Genomic DNA, 14,142 nt, shown 5'->3' with positions numbered 1-14,142 from the left:
GCGGTGCCGCCACGCCGCGGGCTCTGCCCGCCCGCCCCGCGCACGCCCCGGGAGCCGCCCCCCGGTACCGCCCCCCGGCACCGCCCCGAGCCCTGCGCCCCGCCCCGGGCCGGGCCAGAGCGCCGGGACAGCGCCGGGACAGCCCCGCGACACCGCGCCCCGAACCTCGGCTGTGGGGGCACCCACAGCACTGCCAGAGCCCGCTATGGAGGGCACGATGGTGGCACTGGGTGCCAGCCCCAGGGCCCGCCCCGGGCCTGTCCCCAGCTGTCACCCCAGAGCGAAGGGGCAGCTCCAGGTGCCCACCGGTACCAGAACCGGCCCTCTGCCGGGAGCAGCAGCAGCCCCAGGACCCCAGAGTGGCCCCAGGACACCGAGAGTGGCCCCAGGACGCCGAGAGTGGCTCCCAGACCCCCAGAGTGGCCCCAGGACCCCCAGAGCAGCTCCCAGGTACCCCAGAGTGGCTCCAGGACCCCCAGAGCGGCTCCAGGACCCCCAGAGTTGCTCCAGGACCCCCAGAGCGGCTCCAGGGCCAGGAACACTGAGTTGTGAAACACCACACGTGACACCAGGAACAGTTTTTTATTTATTTTAACAAACACAGAGACTCCAACAGGTACCCAGCTGCTCCCGGCTCATTTCAGCTCCTTCACGGCCAGACCTGGGGAGGGGAGAGAGAGAGGGGAGACATGGACTGGGGGGGCTCAGGCATGGATGGGGGGCCTGGAACCTCCAGCTCCATGGGGACACCAAGCACTGACCCCAGCAAGGCACTGGGGGTGACAAGAGCTCCAGGGACCCTTCCAGAGGGGTCTCACAGCCCCCCTCAATCCCAACCACCCCACAGGGGATCGATTCCCAGATACCTGGGGGCAGGGACTGCTTCAGCTTCTCTGCCTTCTCCTTGTCGGTGATGACCAGGGTGTAGAGGTACCGGCTGCAGCGCACCTTGAACTTCACATTGTCCTTGTTCTTCTTGATCTTGACGGCTGTGGGGAGGAGGGGACAGCAGGGACACCCCGGGGTCACCCCTGGGAATCCTAGTGCACGCCCTGCCCCGTGCAGAAACCTCCAGCTCCATCCCGAGGGAGGATAAATCTCTGTCAGTGCTCAACTCTCCCTTGTCACAGGATTCCCGAGGGATTCCTGCCACAGCCAGATCCAAACAAGAGGAATTAGAGGGGAAAAAAACTCTTCCCATGTTGCTGAACAGCGAGAGAAGGCAGCTCTTTGTCTCAATTATCCTCGATTTGTGGTGGCAACAAAAATCTCCTGTTGAGGGTGATGGATGAATCACCTGTGGTGGCACAGCTCCAACATTCCTCATGGCAGCATCCCACAGAGCAGGGGGATGTTTGGGAATTGAGCTGCATCATCCCACAGAGCAGGGAAAATTTGGGAATTGTTTTTGGAGAACAGCACCATCCCACAGAGCAGGGGATGTTTGGGAATTGAGCTGCACCATCCCACAGAGCAGGGGATGTTTGGGAATTGAGCTGCATCATCCCACAGAGCAGGGGATGTTTGGGAATTGCCTCCAGGGGTTTGGTAAAACCCCCCAGGGCATGCACAGCTGGGAGCAGCGCTCCAGGGACACCCCACAGCAGGGACCAGGCCAGCCCCGACCCCTCGGCATTCCCAGGGCAAGGAGCTCCTCAGTGCCCGCACGGAACTGGAGCCTCCCTCAGGCCTGCCTGAGACCCCCACTCACACTTGGCGTCCTTCCGCCGCGCTGTCAGCAGGAAATCCTTGATCTCCTCAATCTTGCGAGGCTGTGAGAGCAAAAACATTCTCGTGGAATGAAAATCACGGAACGTTCCGCTTGGAAAGACCCCAAAGCTCACCCGTGCCATGGGCAGGGACAGCTCCAGCCCGGGGCTCTCCGGGGATGTGCTCTGAGCACAGAGCTCATTCCACAGAACCCCCCAGGGCCCCGCTCACCCACCGCAAGGACCCCCCAAGCCGCCCTCCCTCTCTGCAGCCCCCTCCCCTCACCATGGTTCCGGCTCGGCTTCGGCAGCTCCAACCTGCGGCACAAACGGACCAAGATGGTGTCAGCGCAGCCCCCCGCCATCGCGTCCGCCGCCCCCCGCCCGCCATCGGGTGTCCCCGCGCTCCCTCCTCCCCCCCAGCCCGCCTCGGGGCCGCCCGGTGCCGCGAGGCCGCGGATGGCGGCGGATGGCGGCGGATTCCCCAGGACCCCCCCGGTCCCCCGGCCGCCATCGCTCACCCGCAACCGCTGAGACCAAACCGGAAATGAGCGCGGCACTTCCGCATCCGGGACTTTATTTCCTACGGTGCGAGCAGCGGACAAAAAACATCGGATGGCGGTGGTGCCGCGGGAGCTGCGATGAGCGGGCGGGGGCTCAGCCCCGGTGCGAACGGGACCGGCGGCGGCTGCGGAGGGGATTTCGGGCCCCTCCAGCCCCCCGGAGCCGGGCACGGCCGGGAGCTGCCGGGCACGGGGAGCAGGGCGGGCTGCTGGCAGTTTCCCGAGCCGCAGAATCCCTCCGGGCATGATCCGTCCGAGGTTCAGTCCCGGGGAGCCCCGGGAGGTGCCGGCGCTCGGTAACCCGGGCAGGGCTGTAATGGAGCGCATCTGCCACAAGAGAGAGCTTCGATCCCGCTGAAAACCCCAAAGACGGGCAAACCACCCCAAAACGCCGCGCAGAATCCTTGGGGATGGGTGGCGAGGAGAAGGAACCCCATCCTGTCACTGTCCCCATCCCCATGGTGTCACTGTCCCCATCCTGTCACTGTCCCCATCCCCATGGTGTCACTGTCTCCATCCCCATCCTTTCAGTATCCCCATCCTGTCACTGTCCCCATCCCCGTCCTGTCCCCATCCCCATCCCAATCCTATCCCCATCCCTGTCACTGTCCCCATCCCCATGGTGTCACTGTCCCCATCCCCATGGTGTCACTGTCCCCATCCTGTCACTGTCCCCATCCCCGTCCTGTCCCCATCCCCATCCCAATCCTATCCCCATCCCCATCCTGTCCCCATTCCCGTCCCCATCCTTTCTCTGTCCCCATCCTGTCACTGTCTCCATCCCCATCATGTCCCCGTCCTGTCCCCATCCCGGCCTTGCCCGGCCCTGAGTGGGTTTTGGGCCGTTTTTTGGGGTGTTGAGATGTTCCCAATGAGTTCTGGATGGGATCCCACCCACCAGTGCTCCCAGTATCACCCCAAGCCCATTTACTGGGGTGACACCCACCCAGGGCTCCCCCAGGAGAGGATTTTGGGGTGGCACCCTTCCCCCTCTCCCCCAAACGAGCTTTTTAATTGTTTGATTTACTCCCCTCCCATCCGACGGGCTGCTCTACTCCGCTGCCTTTTAATTGCTCCCGAAGCCGAGCGCTTTTTCATGTTTCAGAAATGCTGAACGCTGTAATTAAAGCCCCGGCAGCGTAAATCAGCGACAGCCCCCAATTAAAGCTTTGGGCATGACAATAAAACCAAAGTGCCGCAAAGAGGGCCCGGATTGGCACGGCGCGGGGTGCTGACGCCGAGGGGGCTGAGGCACCCCAAAATTCACGGGTTTTATGGGATTATGGAAAGATTGGGGTTGGGAGGGACCTCAAAGCTCTCTCTGCCTCATCCCTGGCGGTGTTCCAGAGTTGGATGTTTGGGAACAGCCTGGGATGGTGGAAGGTGTTCGGAGAGGAATGGGATGAGTTTGGGGTCTCTTCCCACACAAACCATTCCATTTCTGGGTCACTAATGAAGATGTGAAGGAACCCTGGTCCCAGCAAGGACCCTGAGGGCCACCAGCACGCCGAGCCATTGTCCCTCTGGAGGGGAGGGGACATTCCCAGCAGCTCCTTCTCCATCGCCAATGTCCCCGTTTGTGTCCCAAAATGCAGCTTGGCCCCATTGAGGGGCAGGGGAAGGGGCTCGACCCTGTCCCCTCCTGCCCTGCACCCCTGGGGCAGCGTCATTGCCACCCTCCCCAGGGAAAGGCAGCACTTCAACTTTATTAATGATAATTATGAATAAATTTTATATATAATAATTATTATATGTTATATATAAATGCATCTATTATATAAAATATTATATATATATAATTATATATTATAATTATAATATATTATATGAAATATGCATGATACATACATATTATAAATATGTAAATAATTATTTATGTATTATAACTGTTATATATAATATAAAATATATTATATATAAATGTATAAATAATTAATTATATATTGTCATTATTATATATATTATATAAAAATATATATAATACATAAATACTAGAAATATATAAATAATGATATATGTGTTATGATTATGATATATTATATGTAAATATGTAATTTTATATCTATATGTCAATATATAAATAATTATTTATATATTATAATTATATAATTATAAAAATATATTATGTATAATTATGATAAATATATAAAATTATATATTATTATAGAAGTATATTATATATCAATATTATAAATATATAATTAGTTATAGTTATATATAGTTATATAAATAATTATATAAATATTATAAATAATAATATTAATTAATATTTAAAGCCAAGTGAGAGCCTAAATCAACAAAAATAATTCATGAGAGTCGTTAGCTCCTCCAAGTCAGGCTCTTTTTACGACCGACTTTAAATTAAAAAAAAAAAAAAAAATTAAAAAATTAAAAGCAGCCAGCCCCAAAGCCCAGCACGTTCGGGATCCGCAGCTTTTCTGAGACATCAAATGCGTTTCCTGCCGCCTCCCCCGGCCCGGCCCAGCTCTGCCGCCGGAGGAAATTCAATTAACGGCCTTAATTCACCCTGCGAGAGCTGAGATGGAAAACGCCCGGATTGTGCTGGGGAAGCGCCTGGAAGGACTGGGGATCGAACCTCGGCGTTTGGGGGTGCCCTGAACCCCTTGGTGTGTGCGGTTTGTGGGGTCGGTGGGACCCTCTCCCTTCCTCCTCCTCCTCCTCCTCCTCCTCCTCCTCCTCTGCAGCAGCTCCAAAGGGAGTCCTTGGAGGGAAAATGGGATCCCAAAGGCACCCCGAGGTGTTCCATCGTTCCCAGCACCCCTGCAGGAGCTGCGGTGCCACCTGGGCCCTGGGGGACCTGGTGACACATTGGGGACCTGGTGACACAGTGTAGGACCTGGTGACACAGTTTGGGACCTCAGGGACCTGGTGACACAGTTTGGGACCTCAGGGACCTGGTGGCACATTGGGGACCTGGTGACACAGTGTAGGATCTGGTGACACAGTTTGGGACCTTGGGGATCTGGTGGCACATCGGGGGACCTGGGGGACCTGGTGACACAATTTGGGACCTTGGGACCTGGTGGCACATTGGGGGACCTCGGGGACCTGGTGACACAATTTGGGACCTGGGGACCTGGTGGCGCAGTGTGGGACCTGGTGGCTCAATGTGGGACCTGGTGACACAGTTTGGGACCTTGGGGACCTGGTGGCACATTGGGGGGCCTGGTGATACAGTGTAGGACCTGGTGACACAGTTTGGGACCTCAGGGACCTGGTGGCACATTGGGGGACCTAGGGGCACATTTGGTGACCTGGTGGCACATTGGGGGACCTTGGGGACCTGGTGACACAATTTGGGACCTGGGGACCTGGTGGCACAGTGTGGGACCTGGTGGCACAGTTTGGGACCTCGGGGACCTGGCAGCAGAATGTGGCACAATGAGGAACCTGGTGGCACATTGGGGACCTGGTGGCACAGTTTGGGACTTTGGGGACCTGGTGGCACATCGGGGACCTGGTGGCACAGTTTGGGACTTTGGGGACCTGGTGGCACAGTGTAGGACCTGATGGCACATTGGAGGACCTGGTGGCACAGTGTAGGACCTGGTGGCACAGTGTAGGGCCTGCTGACACAATTTGGGCCCTGGGGACCTGGTGGCACAATTTGGGACCCCAGGAACCTGGTGGCACACTGGGGGATGCGTTCCCTGCAGATGCAGGGCACCAGCTGCAGCAGGAATGGATTTCTCCCCGAGTTTGGCAGAATGTCTCCCCCCAGCACAGCGCAGCAAGGCGGATCGCCCTCTGTGCCGTGTGCCGGCAGCATTTATCACCGGCAGGGACAGCAATCTCTCCCTGTTTCCCTCTTTTTTCCCTTTTCTCTCTCATTTTCCTGCATGCTGGCCTCCTGGCGCGGCTCCTGATGCATCCATCAGCCCAGCCCCGAGCAGCTTCAGGGGAAATTTGGGGCCCAGACCCCGTGGGGTTTTCCTGCCCCTTCCCCGTTTTGTTCCACATTTGTGGAGGACAAAGGCTGAGGGGGGAGCAGGCAGAGCTGAATCCCAGGAAACAAAGCGCCCGTTTTCGTGGAAATGTCCTGGAAATGAGGCAGCAAATTTGGGGAATGGGGAGCACAGGGCTGGGGAAGGGTCTGGGAAGGAAGGTGAGGTCAGGGAGGAGAAGGAAACCAGGCTGGAAGTTTCCTGCAGGCACCGGGCACAGTGGGAAGCTCTGGAATAAAGATAATTTTTATAATTAGGGATGGGCTGGATCCTGCCCGGGCAGAGCACCCAGATGGAGCCAGGAGCAGCGTCCTCATGGGGAGCAGCTCCTGCCCTGCCCCAGATGGTTCTGGGGGCTCTGAGAGGCTCAAACACCCCGGTGACACCCCAATGTCCCCCTCTGTCCCCTCAGAGGGGTTCTGCCCTGGCTGGGAACGCGGGCCAGCTGTGTTTGCCCCTGTGTGTCCCCCACTTGTCTTCTCCTAGGAGAGCAGTGCATACTCACGGAGTGTCTTGTTTCCATCAGTTTCTCGATTTTATATTTCCACATGTGAATTTGAGGTAGAGACACAGCAGCGAAGGAGGGTACACTGCAGTTCTGTTGGGAGGTGGCGGGGCACAGTGTCCCAGTTTTGGTCCATACCCTAGAAAAGGCTCCTACATGCATGTACACACATCTTTTCAACGATCATTTCATTGGCAAACAATCAGAGATGTAAATAACAATATTCTTCATCAACCTGTGCAAAACACGCTGTGCAAAATCCATCGCAAATCCTTGTCCCCACGATGTCCCCAAACCCCAGCGGTGACCCAGGGGTGACACCTGTCACCTCCAGGATGAATCCTTGTCCCCACGATGTCCCCAAACCCCAGCGGTGACGCAGGGGTGACATCCAGGACCTGATGGGATGCAGGGACACCCCGCTCACGGTGGGGACACAGCGCAGGGTGGGTGACACCGCGGTGGTGGCACCGCCGGCTGGGGACAGAGCCCTCCCTGTCACCCCTCTCGGCTCCAGCCCAGCTCGCTCTCATCCTGCAGAGGAAGATTATGGAAATTTTCCTCCCCCCTTCCGCATAATTTTCCGACCGGGCTGCGGCGCTGGGAGAGGCTGGGTGATGGGAATGTCATCTGCGATTCCATTATCTCCTCCTGCCTCCCCGCTCCCGCTTCCTCGTGAAACCTTCATCCCAATCTGCCCATCTAATTAGGGCAATTACGGGCGGGGACAGCTGGCACCCGCCCGGAGCCGCGGGGACAGAGGGGACACCGGGCTTTGGGGGATTCTTTTGGGTTTACTTTTGGCTCTGCAGGTGGATGGATGAGATCGTGGGGTCCCAGCCCCTTGTGCTGCTTCCCGGCGTTGTTTTTGGGGTGCACAGCCCCAAAAGTGACCTGGTGACACAATTTGGGACCTGGTGGCACAGTGTGGGACCTGTGGCACCTGGTGGCACAATGTGGGACCTGGGGAGCACCAGGGTTTGGGGGGGACGGGGGGTAGAGGGATTTTTTGGGGTTACTTTGTCTCTGAAGGGGGATAGATGGGTTCATGGGGTCCCAGCCCCTTGTGCTGCTTCCCGGCGTTGGTTTTGGGGTGCACAGCCCCAAAAGTGACCCGGTGACACAATTTGGGACCTGGTGGCACAGTGTGGGACCTGCTGCCACAATGTGGTACAGTGTGGGACCTGGGGGGGACCAGGGTTTGGGGAGGGGGGATTTGGGGAATTTTTGGGATTACTTTGGCTCTGCAGGGGGATGGATGGGATCACGGGGTCCCAGCCCCTTGTGCTGATTCCCGGCGTTGTTTTTGGGGTGCACAGTCCCAAGAGTGACCTCACGGCTGTGTCCTGCACATTCTGGTGTCACCCCCGTGTCCCACCTCGCTGGCTGCCACGACCCGCAGGGCTCTCAGCGGCTCTCTGGGGACAGCTGCCAGCCCTGCCCGTGTCACACGCTGTCCCCCATGCCCGGGGGTGCCGCAGCTCCCGGCTCCTCATTGGAATTCCGCGGGCGCGCCGCGGCAGCTGGCGGGATGGCAGCGGAGTGACAGCGGTGACAGGTAACGCCAGCCACGGCGACAGCGGCTCGGCAGCCGGGCCACGGCCCCGCCGGGCTCGGATCCGCCTCTCCAGGCCGGGATGTGCCGGGGGAGCACCGGGAGGGATGCTCGGGATGGGTGGGAGCGGCTCAGGATGGGTCGAGCTGCTCCGGGGCGCTGGGGATGCTCCAGCAGCCATGGGCACAGCGGGGACAGAGCTCTGCTGGCATCGGCCCCGAGTGCCCACCCTGGAACAGGGCACGGCAGGATGGGGAGAGCCTCGAGGGGACGTCCCGGCATCCATCCACCCCCCTGAGCTCCGCAGCGATGTCACCCTGGGCAGGCTCCACCAGCCACGGGCACGGCCCCAGCGGGACCCAGATCCGCGGTGTCCCCGCGCTGGGATGTGGCACTGGAGGACAGCGACATCCCCCGAGGATGCGACAGCCCCCGGGGCTCGCTGTGGGTGCAGCGATGTCCCAGCCCCTGCGGGACCCAGATCCGCGCTGTCCCCGCGCTGGGATGTGGCACTGAAGGACAGCGACGTCCCCCGGGGATGCGACACCCCCGGGTGCAGCGATGCCCAGCCCGGGGATGCTCCAAGCAGGGAATTGAGGAGCAGCCCCCGTGTCGCACCAAAACGGGGACAAAAATCCATGCGGGGACATTCAGGGACCCCGCAGCCATCGCGGAGGGAGGGACAGGCGGGCAGAGCCGGCTGCACGGGCAATTAAGGGAAGTGCCAATTGTCAGCGGCGGTGATTAACGCCGCTCCAAACCCGCATGAATATTAACGGCGGACACGGCCCGGGCTCCCGCGCCATGAATTCTGGATGAATCTTAAGATAAATCGTTTGGATAACTTAGCGGCAGCTGTACTCCCTCGGCACCCTCTGCCTCCCAAAATCAGCTCACGTCAGGCCGGAGGAGGCAGCACGGAGCGGGGACGGCAGAGCGGGGATGGGTGTGGGGATCCGGGGGCAGAGCGGGGTGCCCGGGGTTTTCCAAAGGCAAAGGCAGAGCGGGGTGCCCGGGGCTCCCCAGATCCCGGAGCAGATCGGGCTGCCCGGGGCTCCCCCAGATCCCAGGGATTCGGGGTACCCGGGGCTCTCCCAGATCCTCCAGGGCAGAACGGGGTGCCCGGGGCTCCCCCAGATCCCACCCCGGGGCTCTGGCGCCTTCCCAGGAGCCGGTGTCAAACCCTGTCACCCGCCACCCTGCTGTTGTCTTTCAGGGAGATATTTGCCATATTTGCTCTGCCTCGGGGGCTCCTTCCCGAGGGATGGCATTTGTCACCGCGTTAGGGATGCGGCGCGTCCCCTCTCCTGACACCTCGTGCCCGTCAGCAGGAGCGCATCCTGCAGCCCTGCTGGAGCATCCTCAGGTGCACAGATCCATCTTCCTTCCCTCCTGCCCCCATTGGCATTCAGCCGCTGCCGCTCCGAGCGTCCTCGGGGGCCGCGGCCTTGATTGCAGCCTTGGGCTTCCATAAATCAGCCCCGGAGGCCGGCGGAGCGAGGGGGGAATGGCAAAATGGCAAAATGGCAAAATGGCAAAATGGCAAAATGGCACGGGCAGGGGACGAGCACGGCCGTGCCGCTGGGGGGGGGACACGGGGACCGGGATCACTCTGTCACTGGGGTGGGACACAGAGACCAGGACCACCCTGTCACTGGGGTGGGATTGGGGGACCACCCTGTCACTGCGATGGGATGCAGGGACCAGCATCACCCTGTCACTGGGGTGGGATGTAGGGATCACTCTGTCATTGCGGTGGGACACAGGAAACAGGATCACCCTGTCACTGGGATGTAATTCAGGGACCACTTTGTCACTGGGATGGGATGCAGGGACCACCCTGTCACTGGAATGGGATTCAGGGGCCAGCATCACCCATGAGACGTAGGGATCACTCTGTCCCTGGATTGGGACACAAGGACCAGGACCGCCCTGTCCCTGGGTCGGGATGCACGCTGGCATGCCAGGAGCTTTCCCAGGACGAGAACAGCTTCTCCCACCCAGCACCTACAGCTGAAGCACCTTTGTGTCCAGGGATTGTGCTGGAGCTGGGACCTCTCCTGATGCCCTCTGGATCCCCTCAAGAGGTTTCCCTTGGGAGGGATCTGCTGCCTCCTCCTCCTCTTCCTCCCTCTCCCATCCACGGCTCTGCAGGATCCTGTCCCGGCCCCTGCGTGACCTGCCGTGGCACCGTGCCCGTGCAAAGCTGCAAACCCGACCCTCAGCTGCCAGAACGGCGTCAGAAAAATCAGGAAATCAGGTGCAAACGGCGAGAGGAGATTAACGGGAGAGGAGCGCTTGAATCAGGGGCCATTAGCAGATTAAATCATTACACGGAGTCAGATCAGCGCGCAAATAATATGAATAATAAACGTGGCTCGGGGGCAGCAGCTCCTGCTTCCCGTTTGTCTCAGCCGGGAGGGAGGGAGGGCTGGTGACTGCCACCCCCTACACGGGACAGAGGGCACTCGGGTTGGGGACAGTGACAGATGTGCCACTGTGACCCTGCCCCTTTCTGCGGGGCCCTTTTGGGGCCCACCAGCACCCTGCTCACCCCAGTCAGGTTCTGTAGCCCCCACAGCCCTGCAGGGACCCCCTGAGCCCCTCTCCCCATCCATCCTTCCCTGCTCCTCCCAATCTCCTTCCCAGCGGTGTTTCCTTCCCCTCTGGAGAAGGGGCGCAGCCACGTCCCTGCTCTGCTCCAAAAGGTTCAAAGGCAGCGCAAACACGTCAGTAAAAGGCTCCAAACAATGGGAAAATGTCTTTTCTCCCCAATTTAATTTCATTCCAGTCACCAAAAACCCCGAGGAGGTGGAAACAAAGCCTGAGCAGCCTCTGCATGGGCAAGGGAGGGGGCCGAGCCCTCCCTGGGCTGCCACAGGGTTGATTCACGTCTCAGCACCGTCACATTGATTCTGCTGGAGAATCCTTTCTTCCCTAAATTCCTGCTTGCCCAGGAAGGCTGGGGAAAGTCTGAGCTGCCGCGACAACACCTGGGAACAAGAATTATTATGTGGCGTGACAAGGTTTGATGAATTCCTGTGTGCCTGGGGGAAGGGACTAAGTAGGTGAATGAAGTGCGAATATTCTCGGTGACAATCGATAGCCTCGATTGAGCCGTCTGGCAGATGTGACATTTGGGTTTCACTGCCCGGACAGGCTCACGGGACTGACGGCCTGGGAGCAGCAGGGAGTGAGGGCTGCAAGCGGCTGCCACGGCCCGGGCACAGGGCTGGGCTGGGGTGATGGCCTGGGGTCATTGGTTGGGGTTATGGAGGTGGGGTGGTGGGTTCGGGGTGGTGGATTTGGGGGGATAGGTTTGGGGTGATGGGTTTGGGGTGATTGGTTTGGGGTCATGGGTTGGGGTTCTGGAGATGGGGTGGTGGGTTTGGGGTGGTGGATTTGGGTGATGGGTTTGGGGTGATGGGCTGGGGTTCTGGAGATGGGGTGGTGGATTTGGGGTGGTGGATTTGGAATGATGGGTTTGGGGTCACTGGTTGGGGTTATGGAGATGGGGTGGTGGGTTTGGGATGGTGGGTTTGGGGTGATGGAAATGGGATGAAGGGTTTGGGGAGGTGGATTTGGAATGATGGGTTAGGGGTGGTGGGTTTGGGGTCATTGGTTGGGGTGGTGGATTGGGGATGGTGGGCATGGGGTTATGGAGCTGTGATCATGGGTTGGGGATGATGGGTTTGGGGTTATGGAGCTGGGATGATGGGTTGGGATGAAGAATTGGGGTCATGGGTTGGGGTTATGGAGATGGGGTGGTGGAATTGGAATGGTAGATTTGGGGTGGTGGATTGGGGATGGTGGGTTGGGATGATGGGTTTGGAGTCATTGGTTGGGGTTATGGAGATGGGATGGTGGGTTGGGGATGGTGGGTTTGGGGTTATGGATTTGGGATGATGGGTTGGGATGAATGATTTGGGTCATGGGTTGGGGTTATGGAGTTGGGGTGACGGATCTGGGGTGACGTGTTGGGTGCTGGGGATTTGGGGGCGATGGGCTGGGATGATGGTTTGGGGGGCTGGTTTGGGGTGCTGGAGCTGATGCCACAGCCCTTGCACTGAGCTCTTTTCCAGGGTGACGGTGGTGCCTGGCCCACGTTGTGGAATTGCTGAGAGGGAAAGAGGAAGGGGGAGCGGGGGCACCCCACAACCCCAGCCTGCAGTGCTGGGAGCCATTTCCCACCAGATCCCGCCCTACCACCCCCAAGGATCCTCCCAGGACCCCTGCCTGCCCCTCCCTCAATGCCCCCCAGCCCAGAGCGAGACCCATCCCATCCCATCCCAGCCCATCCCATCCCATCCCATCCCACCCCATCCCATCCCATCCCATCCCACCCCATCCCATGGATCCCATCCCATCCCATCCCATCCATCCCATCCCATCCCATCCCATCCCATCCCATCCCATCCCATCCCATCCCATCCCATCCCATCCCATCCCATCCCATCCCATCCCATCCCACCCCATCCCATGGATCCCATCCCATCCCATCCCATCCCATCCCATCCCATCCCATCCCATCCCATCCCATCCCATCCCATCCCATCCCATCTCATCCCATCCCAGCCCATCCCATCCCATCCCATCCCACCCCATCCCATGGATCCCATCCCATCCCATCCCATCCCATCCATCCCATCCCATCCCATCCCATCCCATCCCATCCCATCCCATCCCATCCCATCCCATCCCATCCCATCCCATCCCATCCCATCCCATCCCACCCCATCCCCGTGGCTCCAGGATTCCCGTCACATCCCAGCCCCGAGCTGCTGCCTCATGCCCGGCACGGCCATTTGTTTGTGCTGCTTTCAGGCAGACTGATGGCTTTAATGGCACATAATCATTTTTCAGGAGTCATTTGATGCCACTAATCATGGCTGTGATCCGGCACGCCGGGATGTGTAATGACAACGCTGAACAGGAAAAATGGCACTCGGATCCTGCGCTCTTCCCGCTCTAATCTATATTTTACCACATCTTTCTACCTAATGATACTTATAACTGTTAATAAATGACTACTTAGGCACTTCTTTTTTTTTTAATTTTTTTTTTTTTGGTGGTAGTGGGGGATAAAATCATTCTGGATTAAAATATCAGAAAGGGAAAAGGAAGTGTAGGGTCAAGTGTTTGCCTGGTCATTGGAAAGGAGTTCATGAGGTGGGAAGTTTGGAGAGGCTTTCACTGCTCAGATTTTTACAGCCCTAGAGTTAAAATAACAACTGTTGAAAAAAGAAAAAGGTAAAAGAAATAATTTTTAAACGAGATTTCCTCACTGCAGGAAGAGGATCCTCCTGGCACAGTGCCCAACATCCTCAGCATGAATTATTGTGCCATTCCTCACACTCCAACTCATTTCATTGCAAAATTAAAGAGAATCTGGCAATTAAAAAAATATAATTTTCTTACCATGTTGTCTTTCCTGAGCTGCTAAAAGTCAGGGATCACAGCCAGGGAATGAACTTGAATGGAGCATTGAGAGTCCCTTCCCTTCCTTTCCCTTCCCTTCCCTTCCCTTCCCTTCCCTTCCCTTCCCTTCCCTTCCCTTCCCTTCCCTTCCCTTCCCTTCCCTTCCCTTCCCTTCCCTTCCCTTCCCTTCCCTTCCCTTCCCTTCCCTTCCCTTCCCTTCCCTTCCCTTCCCTTCCCTTCCCTTCCCTTCCCTTCCCTTCCCTTCCCTTCCCTTCCCTTCCCTTCCCTTCCCTTCCCTTCCATATATTTAAATTATTTAATAAGAAGACACAGAATATTTTCAGCTCTTTTTGGGGGTATTTTTAATAACTCTGTTTTTGTCAGGTTTTCCTTCCCTGGGAAGGTGGCAGGAGGTGTCCCCATCAGT

The 14,142-nt window shown here is 57.9% G+C and overlaps 1 protein-coding gene and 1 long non-coding RNA gene across 4 annotated transcripts; one reads left to right on the top strand and one right to left on the bottom strand.

Annotated features, from left to right (window-relative positions):
* Positions 1-563: 563 nt before the first annotated feature.
* RPL38 (ribosomal protein L38) lies at positions 564-2,306 on the bottom strand. Of its 2 annotated transcripts, XM_063175829.1 has the most exons (5): positions 2,231-2,306; positions 1,996-2,027; positions 1,712-1,772; positions 867-989; positions 564-661 (listed from the first exon to the last, which is right to left on the bottom strand). In XM_063175829.1, the coding sequence occupies exons 2-5, from the start codon at positions 1,996-1,998 to the stop codon at positions 636-638; spliced, it is 213 nt and encodes a 70-aa protein (XP_063031899.1). In that variant the 5' UTR covers positions 1,999-2,027; positions 2,231-2,306; the 3' UTR covers positions 564-635. The 2 variants fall into 2 exon arrangements, with proteins under 2 accessions (XP_063031899.1, XP_063031898.1); XM_063175828.1 differs by lacking the exons at positions 1,996-2,027; positions 2,231-2,306 and having other exon boundaries at positions 1,712-1,805.
* Positions 2,307-8,212: 5,906 nt separating this feature from the next.
* Positions 8,213-13,288, top strand: LOC134428872 (uncharacterized). Of its 2 annotated transcripts, none has more exons than XR_010030483.1 (3): positions 8,213-8,300; positions 10,332-10,557; positions 11,089-11,502. It is a non-coding gene; the product is annotated as an uncharacterized LOC134428872 (long non-coding RNA). The 2 variants fall into 2 exon arrangements; XR_010030484.1 differs by lacking the exon at positions 8,213-8,300 and adding an exon at positions 13,161-13,288 and having other exon boundaries at positions 10,233-10,557; positions 11,089-11,323.
* Positions 13,289-14,142: the final 854 nt, after the last annotated feature.

This window comes from Melospiza melodia, chromosome 24 (genome assembly GCF_035770615.1).
Source record: "Melospiza melodia melodia isolate bMelMel2 chromosome 24, bMelMel2.pri, whole genome shotgun sequence".
Lineage (NCBI taxonomy): Eukaryota > Metazoa > Chordata > Aves > Passeriformes > Passerellidae > Melospiza > Melospiza melodia.
This window is presented reverse-complemented; position numbering and strand designations above follow the sequence as displayed.

Coding starts and splice junctions, on each gene's coding strand:
- RPL38 (XM_063175828.1), bottom strand. CDS start 1,790: ATGTTTTTGCTCTCACAGCCTCGCAAGATTGAGGAGATCAAGGATTTC. Junction 990..1,711: donor GCGGCGGAAGGACGCCAAGT/GTGAGTGGGGGT, acceptor TCCTCCCCACAG/CCGTCAAGATCAAGAAGAAC. Junction 662..866: donor GAAGCAGTCCCTGCCCCCAG/GTATCTGGGAAT, acceptor TCCCCTCCCCAG/GTCTGGCCGTGAAGGAGCTG.